The 15,380-nt window shown below is 38.3% G+C and overlaps 1 protein-coding gene across 1 annotated transcript in view; it reads left to right on the top strand.

The window, feature by feature from the left end:
* The window catches only part of LOC102204192 (phospholipid-transporting ATPase ID-like), a 45,590-nt gene that overhangs the window by 27,065 nt on the left and 3,145 nt on the right, over positions 1-15,380 (top strand). The window contains exons 6-26 of the mRNA XM_005730621.1: positions 3,396-3,457; positions 5,098-5,170; positions 5,528-5,598; positions 5,715-5,797; positions 6,576-6,734; positions 6,817-6,905; positions 8,429-8,619; positions 8,742-8,950; positions 9,162-9,205; positions 9,668-9,833; positions 10,051-10,239; positions 10,372-10,487; positions 11,455-11,619; positions 11,713-11,824; positions 11,913-12,018; positions 12,098-12,233; positions 12,655-12,838; positions 13,029-13,252; positions 13,808-13,891; positions 14,053-14,298; positions 14,398-14,536. Of these exons, the coding sequence (XP_005730678.1) occupies positions 3,396-3,457; positions 5,098-5,170; positions 5,528-5,598; positions 5,715-5,797; positions 6,576-6,734; positions 6,817-6,905; positions 8,429-8,619; positions 8,742-8,950; positions 9,162-9,205; positions 9,668-9,833; positions 10,051-10,239; positions 10,372-10,487; positions 11,455-11,619; positions 11,713-11,824; positions 11,913-12,018; positions 12,098-12,233; positions 12,655-12,838; positions 13,029-13,252; positions 13,808-13,891; positions 14,053-14,298; positions 14,398-14,536 (2,848 nt within the window). The remainder of the gene's footprint in view (positions 1-3,395; positions 3,458-5,097; positions 5,171-5,527; positions 5,599-5,714; positions 5,798-6,575; positions 6,735-6,816; positions 6,906-8,428; positions 8,620-8,741; positions 8,951-9,161; positions 9,206-9,667; positions 9,834-10,050; positions 10,240-10,371; positions 10,488-11,454; positions 11,620-11,712; positions 11,825-11,912; positions 12,019-12,097; positions 12,234-12,654; positions 12,839-13,028; positions 13,253-13,807; positions 13,892-14,052; positions 14,299-14,397; positions 14,537-15,380) is intronic.

Below are 15,380 nucleotides of genomic sequence, written 5' to 3'. Positions count from 1 at the left end.
CTCCAGTGGTCTCTGATTTACATTGGCTGCCTATTAAATTTTGTATTGATTTTAAAGTTCTGCAGCTTACTTTCAAATGCCTAAACAACCTTACGCCTGACTATCTCACCGACCTCCTCAGGCTCTATGCTGCCAGCCGTTATTTACGATCATCTGCTAAATTACTTCTGGCCCAGCCCAGACTAGGGGTGATCGTGCTTTTGCCTCTGTAGCACCAAACCTCTGCCTGCTACCCTTCGTGCCTCTGACTCCATTCAATCCTTTAAAGCACGCTTGAAAACTCAACCTATTCCGACTTGCTAATTCTCACCGCTCACTAACTGCTGTATCGTTACTCATTTCTCTGGATTATCATGAATTTTCCTATCTCTGCTTACTAATGCCTTTGTTTGTTTCTCTATTTCACTTTGTTTTAATGGCTTACTGTTCAGTGTAATCATTTTACTGTTTATTCAAGTCAAAGTCAAGTCAAAGTTTATATACATAGCACATTTAAAAGCCTAGTGTTCATCAAAGTGCTTCACAATGAAACCGCAGCGCAAAGAACAAAGAACAAATAGTACAATTATACTTTAAATTGCATTGACATGGCGTAGTGCAGGCCAAATGAAAGTCAAACTAATTTGTTTCAAAAACTTAGTTAAACAAGTGTGTTTTTATGGTTTAGGGGACTAATTGGACTGCTAAGGGGTTAAATGGGATTTAAACGATTGAATTGATTCCGAAGTATGGATTTCGACTGGGAGATTATTCCAGAGTCTAGGGGCAGGGATGGCAAATGCACGGTCACCTCTGGTTTTTAAATGAGACCTTGGTTGCATTAGGAGCAGTTGGCTGGAGGATCTTAGTGCTCTCTTTGGGTTGTACGGATCAAGGAGATCAGTTAAGTAGCTAGGGGCCAGGTTAATTAGAATTTTAAAAGTGAGCAGAAGGATTTTGAAATCAAGTGATATTTGACGGGAAGCCAGTGTAGGTTGGCGAGGACAGGAGTGATCTGCTCATGCCTTCTAGTGCCAGTTAAGAGGCGTGCTGCCACATTTTGGACTAATTGCAGGCACTGAAGGAGGGAGAGTTTCCTTACTGTGAAGCATTTTGGTGTACCCCCTGCTATACAAATAAAATTGTATTGTAAAATTGTATATATACAAGCAGGGAAAGATAAAAGATTAGGTTTATACTTCACATTCTCATAGCCAACTCATTTTCATTATTTCAGCTTCCTTCAGCTGTCTGCACTCAAGCCAGTCTTTTAATCAAGAGATTGGACGCATGTCCAAACTGTTGCTCAATTGAATATTTCTTCAGACATTTTTGCGAAAATTTCAGCCAATTCTGTCATCTGGGAGTTAAAACTGATTAAGAAATAACTTCCCCTTTCTCTACGTCTACTCTACAAATGGCAATGACAGTTTACCAGTCAGGTAAACAATGACAGCACATTTCATTAAACAAAACCCAATGTGCTTAACACAAATGACCGAAAGCTGCAAGTTCAAAAGGGATACGGCTTTTTATTTAATTGTCAGAATGTTTCCTTATTCTTTTATCAATTTGTGAGAAGCAAACCAGAAAAAAAAGCACTTGTAAAACAATGATTTCAGCAGTTAAGGTCAACCAGACAAATGTGTGCCGGTGTTTGCATGTGAGTGGAAAAGGACTTAATGCCAAACCATTAAGACTGGCTCAAGGAAGAGAAACAGAAGTCTTTTTGTTAAGCAGCAGAGATCCTGACTGGTAAACGTCTGCTACTTTCACAGGGTCACTTGGTTCAGGGTTAATTTGATCTCAGCATTCCAGGTGTGACCAAGTGTGGTGAGGTAGATGACCTTGCAAAAGCAAACTATGGCTGGTGTTTGGAATGCAGTTGTAAAAGGAGAGTTTTACAAGTTAGTTTCAAGTCAGCTGCAGAGATTTCAAACTTTGTAAGAATGAATTTAAAGTAATGCTACATCCCAATAGTGAGTAATTATTGCTTGATCTTCCTGCTTTATACTGGTGAGAGTATATATCATACTTACTATTGTTTGAGTACTTGCGATTGTTTTATTGTACTTTTTATATTTTACATTTATATTTATTATTGAATCTTGCACCAAGGGAGTGGCACTCCAATTTCGTTGTACTGTGTACAATGACAATAAAGGCTATTCTATTAAATCACTTAAATTGCCATTCAATTTTTCACAAAAGGAAAAGACCCAACAGAATGACTCTTGAGGGAGACGTGTTCAAATAATCCAAGCAGAGGAGGGAAAACTGATATACAGACAAAGCAAAGGGACAAAGGCATGTAAATGAACAATAAAAGTAACTAAACACAAGACAAACTAATTAAAGGTAGGGCAAACACTTACAAATGCAGATAAAAAAGCTAAAGATAGGAAGCAAGATAATCAAGACATTAGGAAAGAATATCAGACAATGGCAGAAAGTACAGGAACTCAATATAACACAAGAAATTGTTTAAAAAAAAAAGAGATAATTGGAGATGAGATAATTCACATATGAGTTGTTGCTAGAAAACTAATTGTTGGTTTTAGAAATTACTTACATTAAAACAATTAATGGCAGGTTTTTTTTCTGTTTAAAAAATACTGTCATAAATTCAACTGATCAACAGCCATCAGCAATTGCCAGAGAATTGACAACAGAAGTTAACAGTTTTGGATAACCACTATCTTGATGTGATCTCTTCACAAAGAATTAGAATAAAAAGGTCGGGTGATAACAAGGTGGAATGTAAAAGGTGAAAAAAGAAAGACTTTGACTTCCCAGAAAGCAGAACATAAAATCCAGACAGAACCTCTTCAGGTTGTAACACAGAAAGAACAAGTTCAACATTAACTTTATTTTATTGTGGCTGTAACCTTCATTTTCTCTTCAACAGCCTGATCAGCATCTCTTTAATGTGTTGCCGTACAGATGAGTTTCTGCTCTGTGCAAAGCTTCACTGAGTTTGCCATATCTGAGCTGGGCCTTATTCATATTTGAAACAAGTAGTAACAGTAAATGTTTCCAATCAATAAACCACATTTAACCCTTTTGTAATCTGAATATAATTTCAGAAGGGAAGCCACCCTTCAGTTTTAGCTCAGTAGCGGACTCTCTGTCTCACATACAGAAATAAATAGTAAGTCTATGAGACGAGACAAAGAAGTGTCATCATGGAGGGAAGTAGACGTTTGCCTAAGAGTCTGAGGTTTAACTCGGCTAAAACCCTCTTCATTTTGTACAGTCACTGCATTATCATCTCTTCTCGCATACTCTGTTAGTTGGTGACTGATAGTTTTAAAGAGAAATTTGGTCATAAAAAAACAACAACAAATCAGTGAACTCAGTTTGAGTTTCCTGTGACCTTTTCTGACTCAGTCCTGTCATTTTGTTCTGTTTCCCAGAATCGCCACAGGAGCGACAATCGAGTTAACAACCGAAAAGTCCAAGTCCTTATTGATAGAAAGTAAGTTTGTGTGTGTTTGTGTGGGTGGGTGGGTGCTATGAATCATATCCTCATGCACGCATTCAAAGTATTTGATGTTTCAGCTCTGAAGGTGGAATGTCACTTATGTGCCTGTCAGATCCCAAATAGAGCATAGCTCACATATTTGAAATAGTAGACGTAAGAGCAACAACAAAACAAGTGCTGCCCACCATCCTGCAGCTGCTTCCTGTGGCTATATTGGAGCGCAAAAAGGAAAATACAGGTTCAAAAATATCCACTGCGCTTGGCTATTATCAGAACAATTAAACATTATACATCAAGTGAGGTTCTAATTGTTTTAAGGTCTCAAAATTGCCATATGGGATGTTATCACAAGGCCTGTATACCATGATGTGATGATGTTGTAATCAAATAAGAGATAAAGCCCCCATTTGTATTTTTACTTAGGAAAGGTGTGGTGGATAAAAATATTTTAACTTGTATGTCTTCATTTCCTCCTGGCTGCCTTGCTCACTGTTTAGTCCACAAGCAGCTGCAGGAAAAAGTTTACTTCCTGCTGACACAAGGCCGCCTTCTGTTAAATACGCAAAATAAAGATCACTTCATTTTTAGGACTGGAGTAAATAGTTTATTTCACTAAAGCGTATGTCCCGTTCATTATTCTGTGTTTAGTCACTGGGGAAGCAGCTGTGCTACTGAGATTCAGAAACAAACTCATACCACAGTACCTGTATTTATTGTGTTTTACATTCTGTTCTGTTTTTCCATTTAGATTTACTCTCCTATATTTTGTGTATTTTTTTCTGTTTAATTAGAAATTATCAGTAAATTACTGAGTGATTTTTTTCTTGTCATATTTTATTGTAATTTCCTAAGCTCCATTTTCTTATAAGTTGTGTTTAATATTTGCTCCTGTACTTCAGTTTTTTGCAACTTTGAGGAAAAATGAAGTATATCCTATCAGAAAAAGGAAAATGCTGAATACTATTAAAAAGAGCTGATTACAGGGTTGTAATAATCATTTTATTAATACAATAAATAGTAATAATGGTTTAAAAAATTCAATAGTGCCATTAGTATCCAAGAAACCTTTTCAATACATAAATCCCAGCAACAGTAGCCTCAAGGTGCTTTTTATTGTAAGGTAAAGACCTACAGTAATACAGAGAACACAGAAAACCCTGATAACAAAAATATTGTACTGTTTATATAATGATAACAAAAAAATACATGAAAATTATTTACAATCTTTGAAAAACTGATGTGAAAATTATTCCTTTACGTTGTTTTGACATGTTAAAGATTACTGCAAATATTAAGAAAACTTACAAACTAGAAAGAGATCATCCTAAAAATATGTCAGCTGTGGGAATCTGAAACACCAACATGAGCAGAAGCATGTAATGGGAAACTTGGCAAAGCATCCAGTTCCAGCCAACTATTAAAAACTCTGGCTATTATTGGCAGATAAATACACAGAGAGATAATACAGGACACTGGCAGGAACATCCAGCAAAAGGAAAATGACTAATATTAGGATGACCTTGGTGTTCAGTGGTTATTTGTGAGCCCTCAGAGCATTTGTTTCCTGACCATCTTCAAAGAAAAGGGAAAGTGATACTGTGCACACACACTTACCAACCTCTCCCTGTTCTCAGGCTACGGAGTGAGAAATGGATGAATGTGCAAGTGGGAGACATCATCAAACTAGAAAACAACCAGTTTGTTACAGTAAGTAGAGCATCAGAGGGTGGAAGTACTTCTTATTTGTTCGTTTTTCTCTTCCCCAACACATAGAATATAAACTGTACTTCATTGTGTTACAGTTTATTGTTGACTTCCTCTGGATGTTTTATTTTGTTCTTGTGGGTTGACTCGGTGAGCTTTTAGCATGTCTGTTCAAAGGAACAGACTCATAACCAAATTAGGTTTAGGGGAAGTTTTTCATATTGTAATTTTGAGGTTTTCTAAAAGACAAAAGAACAAGCAGAGATGTCAGTAAACCTAACGTAAGTTTTTAGTTGAGTAATAAAATCCTGTCATTGATCACATACATTTTTACCATTCATAAATTCTTTGTAATTTCAGGCAGACCTCTTGTTGCTCTCCAGCAGTGAACCACTCAACCTTGTGTACATTGAGACTGCAGAACTCGATGGGTTCGTCTATTTTTCCTCCTTTTTCACATCTAACCACATCCTTCTGTTTTCACTTCCGCTTTATGCAGCTGTCTTCTTTCTTCCTCTTTTTAACTTTCTCGGCTTCTCTTCCTCAGAGAAACTAACCTGAAGGTGAGACAGGCCCTCCCAGTGACGGGAGACCTGGGGGATGATATTGAAAAACTGGCAGATTTTAACGGTGAGACTGTAAACACACACACACACACACACACACACACACAATTTTTTCAGTGTAATGCACTTTGATGTTAAATGTAAATGTGCTATATAAATAAAAATGACTTACCCTGTTAAGGTTATTCCTCACAGTATACATAGAAGGTTTTATTTATATAATAAATAAATGGCAACCTACAAAACGCAATACTCAACGTAAGACATAATAAATAAGTTAAACCTCATTCACAGTTTCTGTAAAGAAATCTGGAAATGTTGTTTATTGTTTATGGCCTCCTTGTAGTTTTACATGTTTTGACTACACAAAATACATGTTTATGAATGTAGTCAATGCCACTCTTTCCATTAATGCTTATTAACGCTGGTAATTTTCTAAACCAGTTATGCCCAAAACAATAGACAGAGAAAAAATTAAATAAAGCCGAGGCATGTAACGGTTACTATTACAGTTGTAGTTATTCTACACTGTTTCTTTATTCTCATCAAGGTTTTATCTTGAACTCGTCTTATATAGTAAAAAAGCGCTAAAATTAAGCAAGTGCCAGAAATAAAGCAACGATCAGCAGATGAAAGTGAATAAGTGAAAACGCAAAGAAAGAAAAAGTTCATGTTAGGCTCATATATTTTCTAACCCATGTTTTTTTTTTTTTAACCTTCATTTAACTTTAATTCATCTGAAGACAATTTGTGAACGTTATGGAGGTATTTTGATTTTTAAAATTGGTAGATGTCATACTCTTTCTAAATCTAAACCTGGCCGTGTCTTTCCTTTCCTCAAGGTGAGGTCCGCTGTGAACCCCCCAACAACCGCCTCGACCGCTTCACAGGAGTGCTGAGCTTCGCAGGTCAGAAATATTCACTTGACAATGAGAAAATCCTACTGCGAGGCTGCACCCTGAGGAACACTGAGTGGTGCTTTGGACTGGTGCTATTTGGAGGTCAGACACACATTAATAGGGAACTACTGTAGTGGGAATTATGAAACTTGTGACTTCAGATCATTCTGTTTCTCTTTTACAGGTCCAGAAACAAAGCTGATGCAAAACTGTGGGAAGAGCACGTTCAAGAGGACCAGTATAGACCGTCTAATGAATATCTTAGTCCTCTTTGTGAGTACATTTGTTTTATCACATCTCAGGGTCATCAATAATTTATTGTTTTATAATGAGATTTGTGAAGAAATGAGCTGACTGCTGCTGAGGTACTGAAGTTTAAGTTTACAGTTAAATCAGTTCATTACACTATTTCCCTTCTGCTAATGCACCACAATTTTTTTTTTATTGGACATTCTCCTCACCAACACTAACGATTTATTTGAAATCAAAAGATCTGATGCAGTAGAGCAGCACAAACAGGAGAAAGCAAGAAAATTGTGATGTATCCGAGACCGTAAAGGGGATGCATGCATAGTTTGCTAAAGCTTCAAGGTGCAATGGAGTAGCTACTACCACAGCAAAGGAAGACAAAGCCATTAATTTAGTTGGATAAATCAGTACCACTCATTCTTAAAAATGTAAAACTTTTAAACCAAACTTTAAACTACAGTCTGCCCTTTTTTTAAACTGCATAATTAAATTACATTAAGTACTACAATTTGCCTTGTGGAATCAATAAAGCATCCATAAATGTATTTATTTCTGTACATGGTTGTATGAAATGTTCCCTTTATTTGTGCAAAATATGCATGAAATAACTTTAACCTCTTAACCCTCTCAGGCTCAAATTAAACTTTTTGTTGCTAATGCACAACCAAGTCCTGCAGTGGTACTTCTGAGTAAACAAAACTCCAAAAATATGTATGTGGGGTAATCAGGTTGTTAATCTTTAACTGTTGCAAATGTATTTATTTCTGTACATGGTTGTATGAAATGTTCCATTTATTTGTGCAAAATATGCATGAAATAACTTTAACCTCTTAAACAAGATCACCCCTTTTTTTTTTTTGAAGTCGGTCAGTTTAAATTGGTAATCTTACCCACAAACACTGATGCTCCACATGCTTAATTAGTCAAATGCTTCTTTAAACAACAGAACAGTTTTCATCTGTGCTGAGGTAGTTCGATAATTATAAACTTATTAAATGGAAACAAATGAGCTTTTCTTTAAAAAATTTATAATGGTATTTCAAAGTAACTCCAAACTTTTGATTAAAATAAAAAATTATCATGTTTTTGGTAGTTTATCATTACCGGCAATGAGAGATGGTTATACATCTATATACAAGCTTGTACATGCGCAACGTCACATGATGAGGTCGAGGAAGATCCCGTAGTGGTTTCCCCCTGAACCCGTGGTGATGGTACTGACCCACATCTTTTTTTCACACCATGGCTCATGTGATGACTCGCATGATCAATAGTGGGTCAACGACCCTCAGGACGACCTCCACTAGGGGTCATAGAGTACCTGGGACTCTGCACCATTTGTTTTTAGATCTGAAACTCCTCTCAGATGACATCATCACAAACTCACACGTCTTTTTATTTCAAGCTTAAGCAGATCTTCGTTGTCTCTGTTTTGGATCTACGACATTTGTGTTTCTGAGTTGTAGCTGAAGTTTATACACCAACACAGTTTTTTTTTTTTGTATTCCTAAATGACAAAATAAAGTCTCTTTCTACTCTTTCTGCAGATTTTTGGTTTCCTAGCCTTCATGTGCTCTGTCCTGGCGATAGGAAACTACATCTGGGAAAGAAATGAGGGCTCACAGTTTACTGTCTTCCTGCCAAGGCTGGAGGATGATCCTGCTTTCTCATCCTTCCTCACATTCTGGTCCTACGTCATCATCCTTAACACCGTGGTGCCCATCTCTCTCTATGTGAGGTAATAAGTTTGAAATGATGCTTTTATTACTTTGTGTTACTTTTTTACAATGAATTTAACAAAATGAATGCAAAAAAACGCATATATGACTACACGTGCCTCTTTTCAATATCTGCTTGAAGTGTGGAGATCATTCGTCTGGGGAACAGCTTCTACATCGACTGGGACAGGAAAATGTACTATGCCCGCAATGACACCCCTGCTGAGGCTCGTACCACCACTCTGAACGAAGAGCTCGGCCAAATCAAATACGTCTTCAGTGACAAAACTGGAACACTCACCCAGAATATCATGATCTTCAACAAGTGCACTATTAATGGCAAATGCTATGGTAAGAGTTTTAGTCATAAAGTGTTTTTCAGTTGAATGAAGCTGAAAGAAGAATCTACTGAGACTTTCTAAAAATGCATTTTTGGATTCCTTATTCGGAGAAGTTGGATGGTTTTTCACGCTCACAAAGGTTTACGTCAGCTGATGCTTTGTTCAATACATTCTCTTCATGTATAATAAAGTTTGATTAAAAATGTTATTCTGCTCTGCAGGAGATGTTTATGACTACACAGGCCAAAGACTAGAAATGAATGAGGTGAGTTTACATATGCAGATTTAAAAATTAAATAAATAAAAAATAGTTTACTGGTCCATATGACTGACTGACAGATGGCGTCTCCAATGCAGTGGTAAAGTTTGGTTTCCCTGAAATAGAATTTTTGGATAGGTTTAAGGAAGGTAGTTAAGAGAAACATTGGACAGAATTCCTGGTCCCTGGTATGTTGAACAGTTTTCCTTTTAGACTGCTGCTCCTTTACTTTCTGTGATTTCTATATTTAGACAGTTAAACAACTTTAGTTCTTTACCAGGTTTACAGTGATTTCACAGGATTATATTATTAACTTAGTAAAAGTTTCTGACACATTTTAGTGTTAACAGACTCTCTCACCTCTCCTCATCAGCCTAAGCAGGTCCAGTTACATTTCTTTCCCTTTCTACTTTATCCTTCTTTCTTTCTTACTTCTTTTTTTTTCTTGTTGTACATTTACTCCTGCAGTATACAGACACAGTAGACTTCTCCTTCAATCCGTTAGCCGACTCTCGGTTCGTCTTCCACGACCATTCTCTGGTGGAGGCGGTGAAGCTGGAGAACACGGAGGTCCACGCCTTCTTCAGGCTGCTGGCTCTCTGCCACACTGTCATGGCCGAGGAGAAGAAAGAAGGTGAGGACGGTACAGATGTTTCAGTGAGCAGTTAAATGGCAGTATGTGTGTTTTCCAGTCCTTTTTTTATTCAGTAGTTTATTGTAGAGGTCCTCCAATGAAAGAAGCTCTGGCTTGAAACTGATCAACGTGAAAGCATTTTTTGCTGCAGCTAGAATTATGAACTTTAATAAATAATCATATTTGCCCTGCTAAATATAAACTTTTTGTTCTCCAGGAGAGCTTTTCTACCAGGCCCAGTCGCCAGATGAGGGGGCTCTGGTGACCGCAGCCAGAAACTTTGGATTTGTCTTCCGCTCACGAACACCAGACAGTATTTCCATCGTGGAAATGGGAAAGCAGTGCAACTATGAACTCCTGGCCATCCTGGATTTCAACAATGTCCGCAAGAGGATGTCAGTCATAGGTATATACATACTATATATATATCTATATATCTGTATATGCTTTCCTATTTAGCTCTCATACAGACTGCTTTTTTTTTCCACTGCAATTTGAAACATTGTTTGTTTTCATGTATGTACATTTTTGTATGCAGTGAGGAGTCCAGAGGGCAAGCTGTCTCTTTACTGCAAAGGTGCCGACACAATCATCTACGAAAGGCTGCACCAGTCCTGCAGCAAGCTGATGGATGTCACGACAGAGCATCTTAATGTTAGTAGTATTTCTGTGTGTGTGTTCAAAGAGAGATATTTGACTCTGCTAGGCTATGCCAACTGCATTTGTACGTAGTTCATCCCTACATGCATTTGGATTTGGGATGAACTTGCTTCCCCGGAGCAACAAATTATTGAATTTATATACAAGTATCTCTGATAATCATGATGAAAAACCTTAATTCGTATAATACTTTGCACTGTCCAAAATGTCTGAGCGAGTGCAAAGATAACCAGGTTCAATCTCCACTAATGACCCAAATTTGAGGCCGTACTGACAGAATAAAGAGACATAACATAATAGATGTTTTTAAGTTCATTTTAAAGCAGCAGTTCAAACTAGTGGATTGTTAAGTGGAGTTGAGTACACATTAATTCTTGAGCAATATAAGGCTGTAAAGGTAACAGGCACAACCTCTCACATAATACTTTAAGTAAAGTGCTGTAAGTATAGCACTTTTTTTTTTTTTTTAAATAAACGTGTCGGTACGTTCTTTGTCTTACTGACAGGAAAGGAAATAAAAGATTTAAATTCATGCTTTATGGAAGGAGTTTGTTTGTGTGGGTTTGATATAAGATAAATTGCAGTTCTCATAGTCATCATAAATGGGGATAGATATCCACCACAGCTTCATTTGACTTTATTTGCCTTGTTTTAAATATTTGTGTTTGGACAACAGCGGAGCTGTAGCGCAGGTACATCAGAAAAAGCTGCCATGTTCAAAGTGCCTTTCTTTATTCCTCCTTCTTCTATGTCTGTTCTTTTAGGGAAGTTTTGGGAAAGATCTGATTAATTTCTCGCTGTCATTTTTGCTCCTCTAATCTTGAACTGAGCAAGAGTTTGACTTTTGTTTATATGTGCAAATGCCTTGAGCTTGTGTGTGCGCTTGTGTATTAGTGTGTGTGTGTACCTTCTAGTATCCAGCGTTCATCCATATAAGTATACGCACGTGGAATTTCTACAGGAATTTGCAGGGGATGGGCTGCGGACTCTGGCTCTTGCTTACAAGGATCTGGATGAGGAGTACTTTAACCAGTGGATACAGCGCCACCATGAGGCCAACACTGCACTGGAGGATAGAGAGGGCAAACTGGACCAGTTGTATGAGGAGATAGAGAAGGATCTCCTGGTAAGACGATAAAAGCAGCTCATACTGTAAAAACATAACTGTGTGGTAAAATGAACAGCATTCTGATTATGTGTGTGTTCTGTGTGTGTTCAGCTGCTTGGAGCAACAGCCATAGAGGACAAGTTGCAAGATGGAGTACCTCAGACTATCGAGCAGCTGTCTAAGGCCGACATCAAAATCTGGGTTTTGACCGGTGACAAGCAAGGTACATAACTTTGAATAAGATGAAAGTTAATGCTTATGGGGAACAGACTCCAGTCCACACACGGTGATGGTGATTGTCTGTGTTGCAGAAACCGCAGAGAACATTGGTTACTCATGCAACTTGCTACGGGAAGAGATGAATGATGTCTTCATCATCTCGGGCAACTCACTTGAGGATGTCCAGCAGGAACTGAGGTCAGAGGAAATCTTAGACTAAACATGTTTTACTATCTCATTATGACAGGTTTTCATATACTGTTGATTTTTTTTCTAGAAATGCCCGAACCTCCATGAAGCCAGATGCAGCTGAGAATTCAGAGTTTTTACCCGAAATGGATAAAGGTGTGAAAGTGGTCACAGATGAGGTGGTGAATGGGGAGTACGGCCTGGTCATCAATGGACATAGTTTGGTACATACATACAATTTCAGTTTATGTGCATGCTGTCACTCTCAAACTTTAAAAGATGTGCTTACTTTGTAACTGGCGAGTTGCTGCCGTATGCAAATGCTGTCGTCAGTTTCTTACTTAGAGCCTAATTTTTTATTGAGTATGAAAGATGTGTTTATTTGATGAAACAAGCTCTTCTGGAAGTCCAATAAAATAAAAGTACTGTAGCTACAGTGGGGAACTTTTTTTTTTCTATCCATGAAACTTTATTTTGAAAGACATTATGATTTAAAATCATCAAACAGCGATGCAAAAAAAGCCCGACCTTTTTCTTGTGCTCATGTTCCAGCCTTTGTTAACAGTCATGGCTCTGTCAGTCACACGTTTTTTATTGCCTGTCTTCTTCTAAGCTCACCTTTTTCTTACCCCCTCTGTCCCTCAGGCATACGCTTTGGAGCACAGCCTGGAGCTGGAGTTCCTAAGGACGGCATGCATGTGCAAAGCAGTGATCTGCTGCAGGGTGACTCCTCTGCAGAAGGCTCAGGTGGTCGAGCTGGTCAAGAAGTACAAGAAGGCAGTCACACTGGCAATTGGGGATGGAGCCAATGATGTCAGCATGATCAAAGGTAGCAGAAGAAACTCAAACTGCTTCATATGAACCTCCTGTTTGTTCTCCAATGCTTTCCCAAGTTTGGAAAACTTTTCCCCTATACTCAACCATTAACTCTAATTATCCCTTGTGTGTGTATGTATGTATGTATGTATGTATATATATATATATTAGTCTTTCTTCATTCTAATTTTTTCCCCACACAGCGGCTCATATAGGTGTGGGCATCTCAGGCCAGGAGGGCATGCAGGCTGTGCTGTCCAGCGATTACTCCTTTGCCCAGTTCCGTTTCCTGCAGCGCCTCCTGCTGGTGCACGGCCGTTGGTCCTACCTGCGCATGTGCAAGTTCTTGCGCTACTTCTTCTACAAAAACTTCACCTTCACCTTCGTCCATTTCTGGTTTGCCTTCTTCTGTGGTTTCTCTGCGCAGGTGAGAAACGAGTAGTTACAAAATTATGATCGAGCCATTGCAGAAATGCCTTTAACCTGCATTTTCCTTGTAGTCAAGTTAGACTAAACATAATATGACATTCAATCTGTAAATAATTATATATAAACACTCACTCACTTCATTGTTTGTCATGAAAAGGCAGAACAAACCAGTTAGAGAAGTCATAGTGAGATCTGAATTTTAGTATGTAAATGAGAATGGAAGGGGTAGAAAACCCCCCAAACTGTACTAAAACTCTGAACAGCAGACATATTATTAACGATTTGTCTTTATACAGTAATTTAAGAAAATGAGACATGAAGCAGAATAACACCAGTTACACCAGAGCCTAGGTACAGTCAGTGTAAATAAGAAAAAGACCAAATTATTTTGAAAGGAAAATAAGAGATACAAAAAATAACATCAGTTTACAAATTTCAAATACGATGCTGCACATTTTGAATGATAATGTGAAGTCTGTTAATGTACTTCATTTCAATTGAGTCCAAAATTGAAGAAGTTGGTTAAAGGTCCACTTCTGTTTTTGCTTTTCAGACTGTGTATGATGAGTGGTTTATAACGCTCTACAATCTGATGTACACAGCACTACCTGTGCTGGGAATGAGTCTATTTGATCAGGTAATGGGATCATCTGTATGTATGAAAATATCATGGCCATAAATCTGAGCTCAAATGAATTCCTTCCCGCCAAAAAAAAAGAAAGAAAAAGAAAACCCCCCAAAACAAACCCAAACCAACTAAAAAAGGATCTAATGTCTTTGTCTCCCCCTGCTGGTTAGGATGTGAATGATGTGTGGAGTTTCCAGCATCCTCAGCTCTATGTTCCAGGTCAACTCAACCTGTACTTCAGCAAGAAGTCCTTCTTCAAATGCGCCCTCCACAGCTGCTACAGCTCCTTGGTGCTCTTTTTTATCCCCTATGCTGCTATGTATGACACAGTGAGGGATGATGGGAAGGACATCGCCGACTACCAGTCCTTCGCCCTCCTCACTCAGACATGTCTGCTGTTTGCCGTCAGCATCCAGGTATCCAGAAACCTTTCTTTTGCATAATTTTTCAAATGTTTATTTGTTTATTATAAAACGTATATAACTATAGAACCTGCTGGCTGTCTTTGCCCATAGCTGGGGTTTGAGATGTCCTACTGGACGGCAGTTAACACGTTCTTCGTGTTGGGAAGCCTGGCGATGTACTTTGCTGTCACATTCACCATGTACAGTAACGGCATGTTCACCATATTGCCATCAGCCTTCCCTTTCATAGGTGAGTGACAAACTTGCCATCTCTGACAGCTTTGAGTATCCAATCCATAAATGTAACGATGTGTTTTTTTGACTGCATGTCTGCTCCGGCTGCTCACTCTTTTATGTGAGGCTAAATTTAATCTCAAGTAATTCAAATAAGACTAACAGTGTTTGAATTGTGTTTGGTATCTTCGCAGAACGTCTGCTTGATGAGGTCACGTGGTAGTGGCTTTCAATATTTTCTCACTAAATTGATCTACATAGTCTTGGAAAGTTGTAAAATTTGGGATAAATACTTCTTTTCTTTTCGCTTATTCTCTATATACAAAATTCTAATCAACATTCAATTTTTCTTAAATTGAAACAGTTCTGTTTTAATACTTTAAAATGTTGAAACATTACTTTTTAAAAATAAAATCTCCTTCTTGATTTAAAGGCCTTTCTTTACCACAATGTGCAACAATATTTGACAGTCTGAGTGTCTTTAGACTGGGGAAAGCTGAGACACCGTTTAAAGTAACACACAATCCTCTAACGCTGGGCATGCACTGTGCCATTTCTGGCCCATTTTGAGCCGATTTTTCAGTCGTGCGACCGTTTTGGTGATCGGCCCGAGTTTCGCCTTCATCGTGTGTCGTGCATCGTGTAGTATACGTGGGGTAACGAGAAGTGATTAACACCTCACGACCAGCTCCCGATCATCAGTCGTTTGGTCGTAAGAAAATCCGACCTGTTTGAAATCCTGTCGGCCGCCATGAGGGTGTCACTGCAGCGTCTCACACTGCGCACACGCAAACACAGAAATGAAAGTGAAAAGACGGAGCAGCACGGCAGTGCGGCGTGTGATCTGGACACAAGCGATG

Source organism: Pundamilia nyererei, unplaced genomic scaffold, assembly GCF_000239375.1.
Source record: "Pundamilia nyererei isolate P.nyererei 1_Seehausen unplaced genomic scaffold, PunNye1.0 scaffold00038, whole genome shotgun sequence".
NCBI classification, from domain to species: domain Eukaryota; kingdom Metazoa; phylum Chordata; class Actinopteri; order Cichliformes; family Cichlidae; genus Pundamilia; species Pundamilia nyererei.
This window is presented reverse-complemented; position numbering and strand designations above follow the sequence as displayed.